This window comes from Microchirus variegatus, assembly GCF_963457635.1.
Source record: "Microchirus variegatus genome assembly, chromosome: 3".
NCBI lineage: Eukaryota > Metazoa > Chordata > Actinopteri > Pleuronectiformes > Soleidae > Microchirus > Microchirus variegatus.
The window spans coordinates 6,367,914-6,388,451 of record NC_139804.1 but is presented as its reverse complement, the minus strand read 5'-3'; the positions used below and the strand labels follow the sequence as shown (position 1 = coordinate 6,388,451).

The 20,538-nt window shown below is 38.8% G+C and overlaps 1 protein-coding gene across 1 annotated transcript in view; it reads right to left on the bottom strand.

Moving 5' to 3' along the window:
• Positions 1-2,847: 2,847 nt before the first annotated feature.
• mtus2b (microtubule associated tumor suppressor candidate 2b) overlaps positions 2,848-20,538 on the bottom strand; it is a gene marked incomplete at both ends in the record, with an annotated part of 28,791 nt that continues 11,100 nt past the window's right edge. Inside the window, 11 exons of the mRNA XM_083886417.1 lie at positions 2,848-3,049; positions 4,704-4,804; positions 5,015-5,134; positions 5,219-5,317; positions 5,409-5,482; positions 5,558-5,663; positions 5,847-6,061; positions 6,790-6,856; positions 14,928-15,148; positions 16,865-16,966; positions 19,458-19,592. Coding sequence (XP_083742543.1) covers positions 2,848-3,049; positions 4,704-4,804; positions 5,015-5,134; positions 5,219-5,317; positions 5,409-5,482; positions 5,558-5,663; positions 5,847-6,061; positions 6,790-6,856; positions 14,928-15,148; positions 16,865-16,966; positions 19,458-19,592 — 1,442 coding nt within the window. The remainder of the gene's footprint in view (positions 3,050-4,703; positions 4,805-5,014; positions 5,135-5,218; positions 5,318-5,408; positions 5,483-5,557; positions 5,664-5,846; positions 6,062-6,789; positions 6,857-14,927; positions 15,149-16,864; positions 16,967-19,457; positions 19,593-20,538) is intronic.

Sequence of the window (20,538 nt, the reverse complement as noted above, 5' to 3'; positions counted from 1 at the left end):
ATCTTGATTTTTCTTCATATATTTTTACTAGGAGAAAAAAATAAAAATAATATGCATGATGTATCATATTCATGTTTATATATATATATATATAAATGTACTGTATATCCACTCTGAGTCTCCGCGTGTGCGTTATTTTCATTCATGGTGATTTTAATACTTCAATACAAAGTGCAACACGACGTACAGATGTCGATGTTTATATCAGTGACCCCACAATATTTCGTCCAGCTAAAGCTACAGCTGCAGTTCTGGAGAGTAAATAAATAAATAAATACATGTTATGAAATGCAAAAGAAATGCTATAAAATAATAATAATAATAATAAATACACAATCTTTTTAAAGACACAATTTTCATATTAAACACATCCAGATCGTGGATTTCTCTGAAATACTGAATACAATCTTGACAACATTGACTCTGGAGATGAACTGTAAACAAAACCCTCTTTTGTTGTTGTTGTTGTTTTCAGTGTGGAACACACAAACAAAACACAAACATTCAGTAAATGAACATGTCCACAGGACACAGAGGCAGATCAGTGCAGTCACATGTCCCTGATGGAGAAAATAATGTCCACTTCTGGTTTTTGGAGCAGAATTCTCTGCATTTCTTTCCCCTTCAAACTAATATCATACAGCGTATTTTGTTAGCTGCGCTTTGCTCGTTACGATATTTCTACTAGTGCTGTGCAATAGGTTAACGCGTTAACGCATCACACGTTTCCACGACGACTGACTGCCGGAGTCCAGGCACCGTTTACCTGTTAGCTCCGTTAGCTGCATTAGCTCCTTTTAGCGCCGGTTAGCGCGCCTACAGTGGAACTGGAGCAGTCTGTTTTTAAAGTTTAGCGTTACTTTAGAGACTCATTTTAACACTCGGGAGTCACGTAAACATGACGTCACGCGTGTCTTTTTTCCGGTCAATCGTCATGGAAACGTGTCATGTTGGCGCGTTAACGTTTGACGGCACTAATTTCTACGTATTTTGTACATCCGAATAATACAGGACAGACATTGTCTTGATGTAAACATGAGTGAAATTAAGTTGAAATAAAGTTGCTTGTTTCAATAATCCTCTGACTAAGTACGAGCAATAAAAAAAAAAAGCCGAGATAGTTTTACAATATTTGGCATCAAGGTGGATCTCAGAAAACACGTAAGCGCTTTAAGGCAAACACAGTTCTGGTTCTGGAGTCTCTGATGAACCGGCCCACGTTCACACCAGTTTAAGAGGAACCGAAGTGGGAGGACGTTATTCTGCGCAACACCAGCACTTCCTGCTCGTCTTCACAACCCAGAATATGACACGCCCACTGATGATGTCACGATGTCACTTCGCAAGGAAAACATCAACATTTTTTTTCGGTTCCTGCTGAAAAACCAGAGCTGAAAACCCGAGCACTGCCTGGTGTGAAAGTACGGTGGCCCTGAAGGTCAAAACACGACAACATTTCAACATTACAGAAAATGTGTTTGCTTCAGGGCCACCGTATGGAAGGGCTAACAGAGAGTAGCTGTGTTTCCATTAGCCTTTAGAAATGCGCAAAACCTAAATATCGCAAATAAAATACCACTAATATCGCTAAAACATTCTTACGCTCTCACGAGGTCGATTTTCAGACGCGTTTACGATAAAAGTTTATCGCAAATGTGTAACGGAAACGCGTAAACTTCAGAATTCAGCTTCTGAAGAAAAACAATCATAGCAGTAGCGGCAATCGAGATCAAAGTTCCGAAACCGCGGAAAAGGCAAAAATGCTTTTCGGCAATTTTCCTCATGGTGGAGTCACGCGGGACGAGGATTTTACGCGACAAACGGGACCTAGCGAGACTGGAATCACGGCTCGTACGCAAAAACGCCCTTCAGCGGAAACACCTAGCAATCGTAGTTTCTTTGATGAAATTTTCGAAATATCGCGTTATTTTGCCGGAAAAAAAAATACGTAATAGAAACACAACTATTGTTTAGAGCAGGGGTGTCAAACGTACGGCCAGAATTTGTAAAAATGTTGTATATTTAATAAAGCAGCATAGGCGAGCGTGGAAACTATGCTAGGTCCAATCTAATTGTAGTCTAAATGTTAAATGCTAAATCGTTTAAACAGAAAATGTGTGTCAAAATGTGCTAATGAGATGTTGCATTTGCGTGTGCACAGTTCAAATACTTTTTGCACCATTTATGGCTGATTTCGCAACACTTAACAGCAAACTCCCACGTTTTTGTGATTTCATCTTTGGTGAGAACGGGGGGGGGAAAGAATGAACTCACGGCATAAACGTAGAGGTAACTTCACTCCGTGTGTCATCACAACTTAAGATAAAGTCCAACATAAACTGGAAGACAGAACGTGCATTAAATACTTAGCGAATCCTAATCCATAAAGTGGTTTGCAGTTGGATTGACGATAACATTTCAGGTCAGGGTTGAAATCCGGTTGCAGACTGAGGTTTGATGAGTGCTTCAGTCCTTTATCGCGTCCCTTCCTGCTGTTGCTGGTGGCAGCGAAGGCGCTTCATTCACGTGTTCACTGTTGCTACGTCACATACGTCCGTTAATCCTGAGCCGCTGGAGATGACGGTGGATAGAGGCGATAAAACGTGGAAATGAGGCACCGCTGCAGCAGCAGCATCGCAAAGTAGCGGAATAGAAAAGAGACGGTGCAAGAAACGGCCACTTTTTAGAAATAAGAGGCGTGGTCATCCTATACGGTAATTTCAGATTAAAAGAGAGATTAAAATAGTGTAAAAACACTACGTTATTAGAACCAAGAAACAAATTCGGCAAAGTTCTGGTGTCCTTTTTAAAACCGGATTGCTTCCAGATTAAAGAAACATTGACGAGTCATTGATGGTAGGAGTGTGGACGCGCAGGAGATCCGGATCCTGGAGGAGGTCGGTGGACGGGGGAGGAGCAAGGGGAGGGGCTTAGCTCGCCGGTCTGAAGACGCCACATCAGCTCCTCGTTGGTGCGACTCAGACGCTTCTTCTCTTTGCTCTCCTTCTCCACGTTCACATGCAGGTTTGCATTTTCCTCAGAGAGTTGCCTTCGGAAGACGAGACGGGAGAAAAGTAAAGCATGGATATGGACCACAGAGACACAGAGCACACAGGTGAACCTGGAGTTACATGTTTTACCATTTATGTTTCAGAGAAACTGGATTAACTCCTTAACCAAAGCTTGCATTTATTTCACCAATAATGTTTCAGAGAACTGAGGTTAAGTCCTAACCAAAACCATTGGTTCTCAAAGTGCGGCCCGACATTACTGGATACAGACCAATAAGTGTTAACTGTACAACTGTATTTACTATGTCATCAAATTTTGGATGACATAGTAAAGTACGTTTTTGTCAAATTTTGGACCAAATTATTATTATTTTTTTAATTGTCAAATTTTGGACGACATAGTTATTACAAATAGGATTTCTTTCCGTTTTGTTTTTTTCCTTTGGCGGCCCTCAGTCCAATGTTGGGTTCCTAAATTGGCCCTCAGGTATCAAAACTTTGAGAACCCCTGACCTAAACGTACATGTTTCACTGCACTGTTTCAGAGAACCATGGTTAACCCCTTAACCTAAACATACATGTTTCACCTCACTCATGTTTCAGAGAACTGGGGTTAACTCCTTAACCTAAACGCACATGTTTCACCTCACTCATGTTTCAGAGAACCGCAGTTAAGTCCTTAACCTAAATTTACACCTTTCACCGGACTCATGTTTCAAAGAACCAGGGTTAACCCCTTAACCTAAACTTACATGTTTCACCTTATTCATGTTTCAGAGAACTGGGGTTAACTCCTTAACCTAAACTTACATGTTTCACCTCATTCATGTTTCAGAGAACTGGGGTTAACTCCTTAACCTAAACGCACATGTTTCACCTCACTCATGTTTCAGAGAACCGCAGTTAAGTCCTTAACCTAAACTTACATGGTTTACCATTAATGTTTCAGAGAACCGGGGTTAACTCCTTAACCTAAACTTACATTTATTTCACCTCACTCATGTTTCAAAGAACCACAGTTAACTCCTTAACCTAAACTTACATTTGTTTCAACATTAACGTTTCAGAGAACCAGGGTTAACTCCTTAACCTAAACTTACACGTTTTACCATTTTTATTTCAGAGAACTGGGGTTAACTACTTAACCTAAACTTACATTTATTTCACCTCACAACTCATGTTTCAGTTAACCAGGATTAACCCCTTAACCTAAACCTACATGTTTTACCATTTATGTTTCAGAGAACTGGGGTTAACTACTTAACCTAAACATACATGTTTCACTGCGCTGTTTCAGGGAACCTGGGAGAACTCCTTAACCTAAAATTACATTTATTTGACCATTAATGTTTCAGAGTACTGGGGTTAACCCCTTAACCTAAAGGTACATGTTTAACTGCACTGTTTCATAGACCTTACACTGGTTTCATTTCACTCATTTTTCAGAGAACAGTGGTTAATTCCTTAACCTAAACTTGCATGTTTCACCTCACACATTTCAGAGAACTGGGGTTAACTCCTTAACCTAAACTTACATTTGTTTCACCATTAATGTTTCAGAGAACCAGGGTTAACTCCTTAACCTAAAATTACATTTAGTTCACCATTAATGTTTCAGAGAACCGGGGTTAACTCCTTAACCTAAACTGACATGTTTCTACATTGGTTTCACCAGTGATGGTTAAAACTGACCTGGACACGGCGACGTTCTTGTAGATCTGTTCCTTCAGGTCCTCGTTCTGCTGCTGCAACACCTGCAGCCTCTCCTCCAGGAACACGTTCTTTTCAGCCTGCTCAAAGACACAGAGCAGAGGATGCACAACATTAAATTCTTCAAATGACCAAATGGAAAGACCCACAACACACCGCTATTCTCATCATTGCACAGTGAATGATGTTCATTACCTCCTTGATGGAGGCAACAACGTGGATTAACACATGAACTTAAATGCAGCTCCAGATTCCTTTGTCGCTATGAAAGAAAACAGAAATTTGAAGCCTACTATTATCTCCAACTCGGTGATCTTCAGATCCTGCTGATGAATCTGTTGGTTCTTCATCTCCAGAACTTCTTTGAGACTCTTCAGGTCCTCCTCGATGTGTTTGTAAGGCGCCAAAGCGTCCTGGCAAAAAGCAGACGGTAAATGAAACAATGCTTTAATTTTCCGTCCGTGTCGCTAAAGCAGTGAGGACACGCGGCCCGTTACCAATATCTGCTCATCCGTGCTCTTGCGGAGAGCTTCCTCAAAGCGCTTGGCTCGATCTCTGAGGCTACGGTTCTGAAACGTCAGCGTGTCCACCTGATCCTGTGGACCGGAGCGAGATGTTACCGTCAACCAACCACAACATGTGCCGTTTCTTCTATTCTTACATTTCATATAAGAGACGTGTTTTAACCTGCAGTGACAGTCTGATCTTCTCAAAATCCACCTCCAGAGACCTCCTCTGCTGCTCGTGGGCCATCTTCAAATCTTAACACGAGAGATCACACACTTAGCATCTTTTTAACCTGACAGCGATGGTGTTCTTCTGCGTTCTGTTCTTACTCTTCACAGTCCTGGTGTGCTCCTCCTGCAGAGTCGCCAGCGTGTCGCTGTGAGTCGCCTCCATCTCCGCCAGCGACGCCTCGTGGTTCTCCGTCATCTCCTCCATCTGAGGGGAAACAAGTTTAAATGTACTAAATGATTACTGGTTTAAACGGGGACAACTCTTGAGATGATCGAAACCGCCAGAGGAGATGCAGATGTTCTTAGGTACATTATCCTGAAAGGTTACTATTGATCCAAACGTCATCTTTAGATGCTTTGAGGACCACGACGGACCTCCATGTCCCACCTGCTCTTGCTGCTGGTCCTGCAGCTCCTCCATCTCGGCCCTCTGCTGGCTCTGAAGGTTCTCCATCTGGGCGGCGTGCTGCGCCCTCAGCCGCTCCTCCAGCGCTCCCAGCTCCCTCTGCTGGCGAGCCCGCAGCCGCTGCAGCTCCGCCTCGAAACGCCGCTCCTGTTCCTCCTTCTCCTGCTGCAGTTGCTCCCAGTGTGCGACACTGAAAGCTGGGACAAAAAAAATTCAGTTTCAGGACATTGAAAAAAAAAAAAAAAAAAAAGTTAAAGGTGCCATATGTAAGAATGTGGCCAAAAACGGTTACTACATTCAAATTCAAAACACTGAGGTCTTTTAGGTTTCGTTTTCTGACGTAACTGGCAACCCGTGGTTGCGCGGCAGCTGAGACTCTACTGACTGCAATGATTGGTAGATGTCGGTAGGTGTGTCACACGCCAAAACATGATTTGCAGTCTGCAAAATATTTTTTTTAATGCAAATATTTTGTCTGTACTGTTGTTGTTGGTGAGTTCAGTTTGTTATATGAACATTATTCCTGAGTCTCTGTGACATATTAGGAGGATTTTATGGCCAGTTCCTTCAGATTTATTACACAATGCACCTTTAATTTACTAATTATGTATTTATTTTATTTGACTTAAAGGTCCAGTATGCAAAATTTAGAGATGTACAATCACCTGATTGTATGAATTGTTGTTCTTCTTAGGCCAGAATAACCCTTTAGTGTTTATATCAGGAGCTGGGTCAGCTCTACAGAGGTTTTTACAATAGCCCACAAGGGACAAACTTAATATCTTTTTGAGTTTTGAGGTGAGGGACGTCCAGCTGCAACATGATGTTCACATAAATGAAGGATTGCTTTGAGAAACAGAGCTTTCAAAATAAGCCTTATATAAAGTACTTTAGCTAAGCTAAGCTAAGTGCCGTCTTCACTCACCCACTTCATCCCTGATTCTGGCGAGCTCCAGGGACAGTTCCCTCTCCTTCACTATGGCACTCTCGCTCTGAAACACACACACAAAACACACAAACACACAACCGTGAACACTTTGGTGCAGCTGTGCAATTTTTGTCGTGGATCAAATTGAAGCCGCAGCAAAGAACAGTACAGGATAAGTAGTTATACAGGAGAGTATGTTATAATGCATTTTCTGTGAATGTTTCCCCAATGTAAATGAATAAAAAAGGTGCAGGTTGATTAAAAAATGATAAATAATAACACATCTCAATCAAAAATATTCAGTATTTATTGTCACTTTGTTGTTATTATTCATCACGCCTGTGTTGCTCCTCCCTCCTTTCGTTTTAGGGTTAATTTTAATATCATATTGTTGTTTTTTTAAAGCGGTTTATCTTACGGTGGCCCTGAGGTGCAAAACACAAACGCAAATCACAAAACACAACGCAAATCACAAAACACAACGCAAATCAAAAACACAACACAAATCAAAAACACAAATCAATCAAATTTGTGTTTGTGTTTCTGTTTTGAGTCAATGTTTTTGTGCTTTTTGATTTGCGTTTGTGTTTTTGATTTGTGTTGTGTTTTGTGATTTGCGTTGTGTGATTTGCGTTTGTGTTTTTGATTTGTGATTTGCGTTTGTTTTTGATTTGTGTTTGTGTTTTGTGTTGTGTTTTTGATTTTTGTTGTATTTTTGATTTGTGTTGTGTTTTGTGATTTGCATTTGTTGTCGATTTGTGTTTCGCGTTGTGTGATTTGTGTTGTGTTTTTGATTTGTGTTGTGTTTTTGATTTGTGTTTGTGTTTTTGATTTGTGTTTGTGTTGTGTTTTGTGATTTGCGTTGTGTGATTTGCGTTTGTGATTTAGATTTGTGTTGTGTTTTGTGATTTGCGTTGTGTGATTTGCGTTTGTGTTCGTGTTTTTGATTCGTGATTTGCGTTTGTGTTTTTGATTTGTGTTGTGTTTGTGATTTGCGTTTGTGTTTTGTGATTTGCGTTTGTGTTTAACGTCTTTGTCTTCACGCTCCATCACGAGCATCACTGAGGTCTAATAATAACAGGCCGCTTTTAGATTTTACTGCCAAAATCCTGACTCAAAACCCGGGGTGATCGGGCTCTTAAATCACTTTTAAAGACTTAACCTCTTCTCCTTCACCTTCACCTCAGGATAAAAATAACTCAACTCGGACACTTCTATGTACTTTTTACCATTTTACTATTTTTACTATGTCACTATTTTACTGTTTTACTGTGTGCCTTTAAAACTGTCAAGCACTTTGGTCAAAATTGGTTGTTTTTTTAAATGTGCTTTAGAAATAATGTGAACTTATTATAGTGTATATGTACATATACATATATACACACACACACACACACACACACACACACACACACACACACACACACACACACACACATATATATATATACCCATATAGCCACCTGGGACTTCCTCTTCATGCTGTTACGACCTCAGCTTCACACGTCCATCAGTTAAATGACTATTGATCACACGCTTGAAACATGCAGCAACATGAAGTGGATTTATGCACAGTGTGTACTATACAGTATATATACACACACATATATATATATATATATATATGTGTGTGTGTATATATACTGGCGTGCAGACAAATCTCAGTGTAACAAAGCAGCGTCTGCTGCGACACAGACAGACGGACGGCAGCGAGGTGAAATATGTACGAGTCGGCCACAGTTTTGTCTCGCGGAGATGATGATGATGATGATGATGATGTCATCTTCAGGGAGGTTTTACTCGGAGCTCAGAGTCATTTGGGAGAAACTGCAGTGACCTCATGGAGGAGAAGAAGGATGGTCATTTCTTTTATCACCACACTTCAGCTCCACCTCTGCTCTTCACTCTCCTTCTAAACCTTCAACAAACAACAACAAACAACAACAACCACCACGACTCCTCTGATCCTCATGGGATTTATGTGTGACGTGAATTCTAATTTTGGTCATTTACAGCCGCACACGGTAGCTGATTCATCCATATGTCTTTCTTTTTGTTTAAATTATGTATAATAGTGACGGAGAAGACCAGTGTGTGGGTGAAAATCTGGAGGGTTAGGGTTATGATATGACATAATGAAGCAAGCCTAACCCTAACCCGACTCAAAAAGTGGTTTATTTTAAGGGAAAACGGTCAGATTTTATTAAAAAATACTAGACAATGTTCTTAAATGCTCAAAAAACAATGCCGTTTTCTTTGTTTAGTAAGAGGAATGTAAGGAAAAACCACTGTTTCAAAGAATATATGCAGTATTAAGTCAAGAAGTATTAATATTTTAGTGTTTCAATATCTATAATTTATCTACAATCAACCGTCCATCTGACCTCATAATATTGCAATTTTGGTTGTATGACGACAATGAAGATCATTTCCGTTCCTTTCCCTCCATCTATCGACCGTAACTAAGAAATAAACAGCATAAAAGTGAATGTTATAATTAAAATACATCAGATTTGACTGACATTTTCCTTTTTCACCATCTTTGACTGATACGACATCCTATTGTCTCGTCCCTACAGCTCACTATAAGAACATGACACAGACAAACACAATCAGCATTGTATTTAAAAAAAATCTAATTCAAAACAAGACATTTAGGGAATCACGAAGGCTCCGATTCACTCATAAAATGTCTATTTTCTCTGCGTTCTTTGCCAAAATCTCTCACGTGACGTGTAAAACACAGTGAATACTGAAGTACAATCACATACTCCACCCAGTCAAAGCAGGATTTGAACCTGCAAACCCTTCAAGCTTTTACGACCCTATAGTGTTAACCACAGCTCCACCGCGGCCCCTGATGCTGTTACACACAATTAAAAAAATGACATTTTAACTTAACAAACAAATACCACATTCAAGAAGCTGAGAAGCAAACAAAGGTGCTCAGGTTTGAGGAGCTCCTGTCACGACTTCATCATCATCATCATCATCATCATCTCTGAAGTCTGCACACACCGGTCCGCAGGAAAAACCGAACACGTGATTTCTGGAAAGCAGGGAAATTCAATAACGTGCATCCTGTCAGTGAAAGTTCCCCAAATACAGTCGACAGTCACACTGAGATCATAACGTCAGCACAATCCTGCACACATATTCACATTAGCACATGCACATGAAGGAAAATCGAGCCTCTGCTGCCTGCACAGGATTCACTTTACTGCCTTTTTACCGTTGTCGGCTGCAGACAGCGCAGTGGGAGGAGATGGAGGCTGCAGCAGCAGCAGCAGCAGTAATGGCCCATAGCAGGCTAACACACAGCAGCATCATCACCATCAGCATCATCATCACTGAGGCAGCAGTGACACATGAAAAGTGTCAGAAAAAAAACGACACGAGAAAAAGGAAGAAGAGGAGGAAAAGATAAAGGGAGGGAGGGATATTTAGGGAGCGGGGAAAAGCAGAAGCCTCACCTTCTTTCCTGCTCACGTTTAATCCCTGAAAAGAACAAAGACGGACGGTCCCAGCCTCAGCTCTGCTGCCCACTGAGAAAACCCCCGCCCTCTCTCTCTCTCTCTCTCTCTCTCTCTCTCTCTCTCTCTCTCTCTCTCTCTCACTCACACACTCATGCATATATATATGGACATGTGTGGCAGTGTTGCATCAAAATAAAACCAGGACAGAGCAGAGCAGAGGAACATCATGGGGGGAGGGAGATTATCAATAAGTGTCCAATTATGTTGCTCTGTTGCTCAGCTCAGAGAGAAAAGAATGGATTACAGAGCATATTTCAATCCCACCTGTAATCTGGGAACCCCCCCCCCCCCACACACACACACCAACAGTTAACCCTTAGAACACTGTTGTTAAAATGTTAACATGTAGAGTTTATACAGAGGCTTTAAGAATACGTGCAATATAGATCGTCTTATATCCAATTTTTTTTCAGCACAACCTGCAGATAATCTGTCATTTTCACAAACTACATAGCAAAAAAAAGTCATGAAAATGTTTAAAATCGGATTGAATTTGTGAAACTTCGCAGTTCTAAGTTCGCTCGGCTCGTTTTTACGGACAAAAAGGAAAGAAAAACACTCTAATTTTGTGACTTCTGGGCAATTTTTGCTGAAAAAAATGCCCAGAATACTTTCCATGAGCAGCTTTGTATGTGAAGTTTCTGTATATATATATTACAAAAAAAACTTTACTTACTTATTACATAGTAATATATACACAATCCTTAAATTTGGTGATGGTCAAGCAAAAAAAACCCCAAAAAAACCTCCTTTAATTCTCAATTAATATAATATATTGTGTGCAAATACTCTCTTAAATGCATTTTCTTCTTCTACTTTTGTTGCTCTTTTTGAAAATATATACAGTATATATTACAACTTATATAAATATATATATATAGTTTTCTGACTTTTGTTTTACGCCTCCTTCTCAACACAGACGCTTTATTATCCAGCAGGAAATTATTTTTACCGTTAAATTAAATTACCGTAAATCATCCGGAGGCAGCATCATAAACAAACAATACTTGATGTGAACGTAAAAGTAAAAAAACCGGATATAAGCACTATTAAATAGATAAGTTAAATTAAAAAAAAATATGACAGCTGTAATTTTCCTGCATGTTTTTCTAAATGTAATCAAGAACACGTCACAAAAAACAAAAATAATAACAATAATAATAATAATAATCACCGAAATTGTACTTATTTACTGTAATAAATACCAGAGTGTTTGTTGAAAACCAAAGTAAAGGAACATTTCCCTCTATTACTCTCAGAGATATTATGTGATGTATACGTCTGTGGATGTTCTGCCTGTAGCCGACAATCAATCTCACTAAAAAGCCTCAGCCAGACTCGAGCAGGCAGCTCTAATCTGATTAGTAATCTCATACTCTGGAGACAAACCTGAGGGTGGAGCTGGAAACAGAGACGACCGGGAAGAAAAACGTCCTCTGGATCCTCAGAAACACGAGAACTCGTCTACGCTATTATGTTCATGTGTCAGGTGACACTTTAGTAAAAGTCAGTGGATTTCCTCAAACACAAACACAAGCGCTTTAAACTCTGCTCTCTGTAGTTTTTACTCTGAAGACGACGACGTCTTTCCTCGTGTGTTTGATTTAATCAAGTCTGTCTTTTCATTTCATTGACAAATAAAAAAGAGAGAAAATATAGAGAAACCAGCTCACAGAGATAAAGGACTTGCTTTATATCAGCAGTCATTTTCCACACTTTAAATGGGACCCACTTCTTTTTTTAAAGATAACAAACTCTCACGACATATATATTCTACTGTTTGCTGAACAAACGACATCTTCAGTTTATGCACAAGTTATTGAAATTATATGTATATATTTGTATATATATGTACTGAATATACTATATAAATATATTTATATTTTATATTTAATTTATATATATATAAATGCACTGTATATTGGCATTTCCCAGACTTCTCTCAGTCGCCTTCAACTTGTTCAAAACGCTGCTGCCCGTCTTTTAACCAACACTAATAGAAGAGAGCACATCACCCCTGTTCTACATTCTCTCCATTGGCTTCCAGTCTCTTTTAGAATCGATTTTAAACTTTTAATGTTTGCCTTTAAAGCTCTTCATGATCTTGCCCCATCTTATTTATCTGAGCTTTTAACTGTTTGTGATCCGGGTAGAGCTCTGAGGTCAAACAACCAAATGTTGCTGGAAGTGCCTAGGTCAAAATATAAACACTGGGGTGATCGAGCCTTTGCTGTTGCTGCTCCCAGGCTCTGGAATAAACTCCCTGTTGAGATGCGTCTTATCTCTGACCTGGGCCTCTTCAAATCAAGGCTAAAAACCTATTTATTTAGGATGGCTTTTAATACCGAGTAGTATGGTGACACTTTTTATCTTTTGTCTTCTTATCTTTTATCTGATTCTATCTTATTTTATTTTGCACTATTTTATTGTTTTTATTGTTTTTAATTACTTTTATGTGTTTCCTCTTTATTTATTTATTTCTTGTAAAGCACTTTGGATCACCGAAAGGATTGTTGTAAAGGGCTGTATAAATAAAGTACATTTACATTTACATTTACATACATATATATATATATATATAAAAAAAAACTGCTGAGGGAAATATCATTTAAATGTACACTGGAGTCAAATCACAGTGAGTTAACACTTTGTATTCTTTGATATGAAAGTGACTGTTGGGTCAAAATTAACTGTTTTTAAATGATGTTTTTTGAACATTGAACGATTGAGAATAAAGTCGTAATCTGTCGAGAATAAAGTCGTAATATTATGAACATGAAGCCGTAATCTATCATGAATAATATTATGAGAATAAAGTCGTAATCTATCATGAATAATATTATGAGAATAAATTCGTAATCTGTCGAGAATAATATTTTGAGAATAAAGTCATAATCATGACGAGAATAGTCATAATACTATGAGAATAAAGTCATAATCTGTCGTGACTAATATTATGAGAATAAAGTTGTAATCTGTCTTGAATAAAGTCGTAATATTATGAGGATAAAGTCGTAATCTGTCGAGAATAAAGTTGTAATATTATGAGGATAAAGTCGTAATCTGTCGAGAATAAAGTCATAATATTATGAGAATAAAGTCATAATCTGTCGAGAATAAAGTCGTAATATTATGAGGATAAAGTCATAATCTGTCAAGAATAAAGTCATAATATTATGAGAATAATGTCGTAATCTGTCAAGAATAATATTATGAGAATAAAGTCGTAATCTGTCAAGAATAATATTGTGAGAATAAAGTCGTAATCTGTCGAGAATAATATTATGAGAATGAAGTGTAATCTGTCGTGAATAATATTGTGAGAATAAAGTCGTAATCTGTCAAGAATAATATTATGAGAATAACGTCGTAATCTGTTGAGAATAAAGTCGTAATATGTTGAGAATAACGTTGTAATCTGTTTAGAATAAAGTTGTAATATTATGGGAATAAAGTCGTAATCTGTCGAGAATAAAGTCATAATATTATGAGAATAAAGTTGTAATCTGTCGAGAATAATATTATGTAAATAACGTCGTAATCTGTTGAGAATAAAGTCGTAATACTTTCAGAATAAAGTCATAATCATGACGAGAATAGTCGTAATCTTATGAGAATAAAGACGTAATCTGTCGTGAATGAAGTTGTAATCTTATGAGAATAAAGTCGTAATCTGTCATGAATAATATTTTGAGAATAAAGTCATAATCATGACGAGAATAGTCGTAATATTATGAGAATAAAGTCGGAATCTGTCGAGAATAACGTTGTAATCTGTTTAGAATAAAGTCGTAATCTGTCTAGAATAAAGTTGTAATATTATGAGAATAAAGTCATAATCTGTCGAGAATAAAGTTGTAATATTATGAGAATAAAGTTGTAATCTGTCGAGAATAAAGTTGTAATATTATGAGAATAAAGTCGTAATCTGTCTAGAATAAAGTTGTAATATTATGAGAATAAAGTTGTAATCTGTCAAGAATAAAGTTGTAATATTATGAGAATAAAGTCATAATCTGTCGAGAATAAAGTCGTAATTATTATTTGAGCAAAATCTCAGATGAGGCCTCAAACTCATAATATTACGACTTTATTCTCTGAAAACATTTTTCTTCAGTTTGACTTGAATACTCATATTTTTGGACTTTCCCAGGATGCAAAAAAATAAATAACCTTTCATCATTTCTGTTCCATCATACCATCATCAACAGAAATCCTCCAAAAAAAGTATAGGGATTAAACATAATCTGATGGATTTGATATTCATGTTCAGTAGATGCACTTAGACGTTTTTATGCACTAAAATATCAAAATAATGACATATAATGAGCTTCTTTAAATCACACGCTTCCAAATATCTTCCTCAGAACCAAAAATGATCTATAACTTTGTCTTTTTTTTTAGTCTTGACCACAAGTCAGTGCTACAGTACACTTAGGTTTTACCATTCATTCATTCAGTCACACATTCATCCAGTGAATCTCCCGTATGAGCAGCAGTTTCTCTCACACTCATTCATAAAGTCGGGGATCGAACACACAACCTCTCTCAGCTGAAAGACGAGCCGCTCTGACCCCGCGTGGCTCTGCAGTGTCTTACCTTGTGACAGAAGTGTTGTGTGGTGATGCTGAAAACATCCAGACACAGCGACGCCTTCTTCAGCTGAGCCTGAAGACTCTGCAGCTGCAGCGTCTGCTGCTCACAGCGTTCACGCAGCTGCAGAATCAGAGCTCGGTCCAACCCCTGAGCGGACCGGTCCAACTCCTGAGCGGACCGGTCCACCCGAACAGACCCGGACACTGCTGCTGTCCGTCCACGCACTGGGAGAAAGAGACACAGGAGAGACAATGTGTTTTAACCATAAAAGGACCAGAGAATGTCCTCTAACCAAGTGATTTTGCCCATTTTTCTAGAATAACTTCTAATATATGGCAGTTATTTACAATTCACTGCATGTTTAAGAAGTGTTTTAACAATTTAAAAAGAAGAAAAACAAAAGGTTTATTTAGAAAAATACTGCAGTTTTACCAACTCTGATTACAACACTGATAAAGAAAGTCTGAATATATATAGAGAAATCTGAATATATATAGAACGTCTAGATATATATATAATGAAAGTCTGAATATACTATAGAGAAAGTCTGAATATATAAAAAGTCTGAATATATATAGAAAGTCTGAATATATAATGAAAGTCTGAATATATAGAGAGAAATATATCTGAACAGACATATAGAGAAAGTCTGAATGCATAATAGAGAAAGTCTGAATATATGTAGAGAAAGTCTGGATATATATATACATATATTTATAGAAAGTCTGAATCTCTATATATAGAAAGTCTGAATATATATATAGAAAGTCTGCATTTCTATATAATGAAAGTCTGAATATATATATAGAAAGTCTGAATTTCTATATAATGAAAGTCTGAATATATATGTAAAGAAAGTTTGACTATATATAGAAAGTCTGCATTTCTATATAATGAACGTCTGAATATATATATAGAAAGTCTGCATTTCTATATAATGAAAGTCTGAATATATATAGAGAAATTCTATAGAAAGTCTGAATTTCTATATATAGAAAGTCTGAATATATGTAATGAAAGTCTGAATATAAAGAGAAAGTCTGAATTTCTGTATAATGAAAGTCTGAATATATAGAGAGAAAGATATCTGAACAGATATAGAGAAAGTCTGAATACATAATAGAGAAAGTCTGAATATATGTAGAGAAAGTCTGGATACATATATATATATACATATATTTATAGAAAGTCTGAATTTCTATATAATGAAAGTCTAAACATATATATATATATATATATATAGAAAGTCTGAATGTATATATAGAAAGTCTGCATTTCTATATAATGAAAGTCTGAATATATATAAAGAAAGTATGACTATATATATAAAGTCTGAATTTCATTAGAGAAATTCTAGAGAAAGTCTGAATTTATATATAATGGAAGTATGTTGTGATAATTTATATGTAAGTATCTCGTGGCAGTATTTGCACTTAATGTTATTTTTTCATGAGAATAGAGGAGAAAATATTAATTACACAGAAGTATGTTTTTGAAAGTATTCTAAATGGCAGTAGGAGGTAAAATCACGAGCACAGATGTGTGTTGTAGTTGTAAAATTGTCTCAGATACTCAAGGTTGTGATATCAGCATCAGACACAAAACAGGTGATAATGAGCCGTCTCTACGCTTCTGTTTATACTATAAAGACCCTGATGGTTTAGTCTTTGTCCTCACTGTCACTGCTCTCACTGATCTGCAGTCATGTCCACGTCTGTGTGTCTGTCTGTGTCCAAGAGGACAAACTGACGTCTGCTCTGTAATCTGACCCAGCAGGATTACCCACCTAGCCGTTAACAGCTAGTGTGGGGGCTGTTGCTATGACAACAGCACGGCTGCCTTGGGGCGTAGTAATAAAGTGTGAGGAGAAAATGGAGACAGTGGTGATAAATTTGAACGAACAAGCACACATACACACAGTATGTATATATAAGACTCACCTGGAGACTGAGGTTTGGGTGAAACCACTGCATATCTTTTAGGGGAGGAGGATTTTGGTGGAGTCGCCGCCTCTGCATCTTTCAGGATCTCTCTTCTCGACGCTGTGTAGTAAAAAAAAACCCACAATAACATGTTTTATAATGCAATAAATAAACATTATTTCATGTTTTAAATTGCATCAATTGCAAATGATTAATCTGTCAAAACATCCGTTTATTATCTATAGCCTTAATCTTTGAGGATTTTTGTATTAAAATCATATATCATACTTAGTTATTAGTATTTACCATATATATAATGTATATAAAATAGTGATTTAATAAAAATGATTTAAATACAACCATATTAAATGGACGTCAAACTGCTTTTTAATGTCCACTAGCGAGAGCTGCTGCTCCACTTGTTCTCACAGATTTTGCAGTACACGACTTTGGCCACTGGATGGCGGTAATGATCCACATTAACCACAGAGACAGAAACTGAGCGTCTCACCACAACAAGAAAAAAAGCTTCACAGAAAATGTTGCATGTGGTGTTTTTATCAGCGCTGATGCAACGATAAGCAACAGTGAAGACGCTCGAAAGAAAGAATATTTCAATATTTATCTTCCTGAAATCAACGTGAAATGGAAAAAACCTTCAGATTCAGACAGTTTTCAGACGTCAAATCCATAGAGATTATTCTATATTAAATAACCTGAGTACATATGTGAGTACACTTTATTTAAGTGGTTGTCATCAATATTCTGTATTCTGGTTGGAAACTCTTAATAAAGGAAACTTAAAAAATTTTTATCTGATGGACGTAAAAGTGTTTAGAATTATGAAACGATGCATAATCCCTGTATTTCTTGCCATGAGTATAAAAGTAAAGTGCTAAAAGTATTTATAATCACCTTGTGATTAGCTTATATTAAAGAAATATTTGTACAAATATACTTCAGCAAAAAAGTTTTTACCTTCTCTTTCACTCACACACTCACACACGCTCGCATGCTCACACACTGACACACTCACACGCTCACACACTCACAAACTCACACACTCACACACTCACAAACTCACAAACTCACAAACTCACATGCTCACAAACTCACACACTCACACACTCACAAACTCACACACTCACACGCTCACAAACTCACACACTCACAAACTCACAAACTCACACACTCACACACTCACACACTCACAAACTCACAAACTCACAAACTCACACACACACTCACAAACTCACAAATTCACAGACACACACTCACAAACTCACACGCTCACAAACTCACACGCTCACAACCTCACACGCTCACATGTTCACACTCACACATGTTCTCACACACCCAAAAAAGTTTTTACCTTCTCTTTCACTCACACACTCACACACATGCTCACATGCTCACACACTCACACGCTCACACACTCACACACATGCTCACACACTCACATGCTCACACACTCACACACACGCTCACATGCTCACACACTCACATGCTCACACGCTCACACACTCACACACACGCTCACATGCTCACACACTCACACACTCACAAACTCACATGCTCACAAACTCACACGCTCACACACTCACACGCTCACACACTCACAAACTCACATGCTCACAAACTCACATGCTCACAAACTCAGACACTCACACACACGCTCACATGCTCACATGCTCACATGCTCACACACTCACACACTCACACACTCACACGCTCACACACTCACACACACGCTCACACACTCACATGCTCACACACTCACACGCTCACACACATGCTCACATGCTCACACGCTCACACACTCACACGCTCACACTCACACACGCTCACATGATCACACACTCACACGCTCACACACACTCACACGCTCACACACTCACACACACGCTCACACGCTCACACACTCACACGCTCAAACGCTCACACACTCACACACACGCTCACATGCTCACACACTCACACACTTACACGCTCACATGCTCACACACTCACACACTTACACGCTCACACACTCACAAATTCACAGACTCACACACTCACAAACTCACACGCTCACACACTCACACACTCACACACTCACAAACTCACAAATTCATATGCTCACAAACTCACACACTCACACACTCACAAACTCACACACACAAATTCACAGACTCACACACTCACAAACTCACACGCTCACATGTTCACACTCACACATGTTCTCACACACCCACACACTCACGCTCTCACACACTCACACTTACACACTTACACGTTCACACATGCTCACACACACTCACAAACTCACACACTCACATGTTCACACTCACACGTTCACGCTCTTACACGCTCACACTCACATTAACACGTTCACAAACACGCTCACACATGCTCACACTCTCACACTGCGTGACCTTTGTGTTGTTGTTGAAGCCAGAGGAGCAGAAAACCAGACGTGGACACATGAAAGTGTATTTCAAAATAAAACACTATTAAATACCCAACAGATCAGAATAAACACAGCAGACACATCACGTATCAAAATATAATCCTGTATGATGTGAATGTTCCTCCTGTCACTGGTCACGTGTCAGTGTGTGAGCGTACGTACCCACAGGAGAGCAGCGCTGTGGGGCCAGAGTGCGGCGCTGCAGAGGGGGAGCGTTTGGAGGTTGAGTCCTGCTGTGACCGTGAGGAGATTCAGCCGCGGTGGCTCTGTGTGCAGGTGATTCATCGCTGCTTTGATCTGGAGAGAAGGAGAGGGGACGTTTTGAAAGGTTAATAATATACAAAACTTCATTTAAATACAATTATTAGCAGCTTAATTGTTTGTCTCTGTGAGAGAGAGTGGAGAAATGTCCAGGGTCCAAGCTCCGCTTTACTCAGAGATCCTTAAAGAATGACTCACATAAGTCAGTGTTTATTCATCTTCTTTTCAAAGATGACACATTAACTTAACCCTGTTCACTATATAAACTGTGACAGAAGGTCATTCATGCACTCAAATATGACTAAACTCACACAATCACACACTCACAAACTCTCACGCTCACAAACTCACACACACTCACACTCTCACGCAGTCACACACTCACACGCACTCACAAACTCACACACTCACAAACTCACACAATCACACACTCACACGCTCACACACTCACGCTCACACACTCACAAACTCACACACTCATGCTCTCACACGCTCACAAACTCACACACACTCTCACACGCTCACAAACTCACACAATCACACACTCACACGCTCACACACTCACGCACTCACACGCTCACGCAATCACACATGTTCACACTCACAAACTCACTCACTCACACACTCACGCTCACACACTCACAAACTCACACACTCACACGCTCACACACACTCTCACACTCTCACACGCTCACAAACTCTCACACGCTCACAAACTCACACACTCACACACACTCACACTCTGACACGCTCACAAACTCACACACACTCACACTCTCACAAACTCACACACACTCACTCTCTCACACGCTCACACACTCTCACACACACACACTCTCACACACTCACAAACTCACACACACTCACACTCTCACACGCTCACAAACTCACACACTCACACTCACACTCTCACACGCTCACAAACTCACACACACTCACACGCTCACAAACTCACACACTCACACTCTCACACGCTCACAAA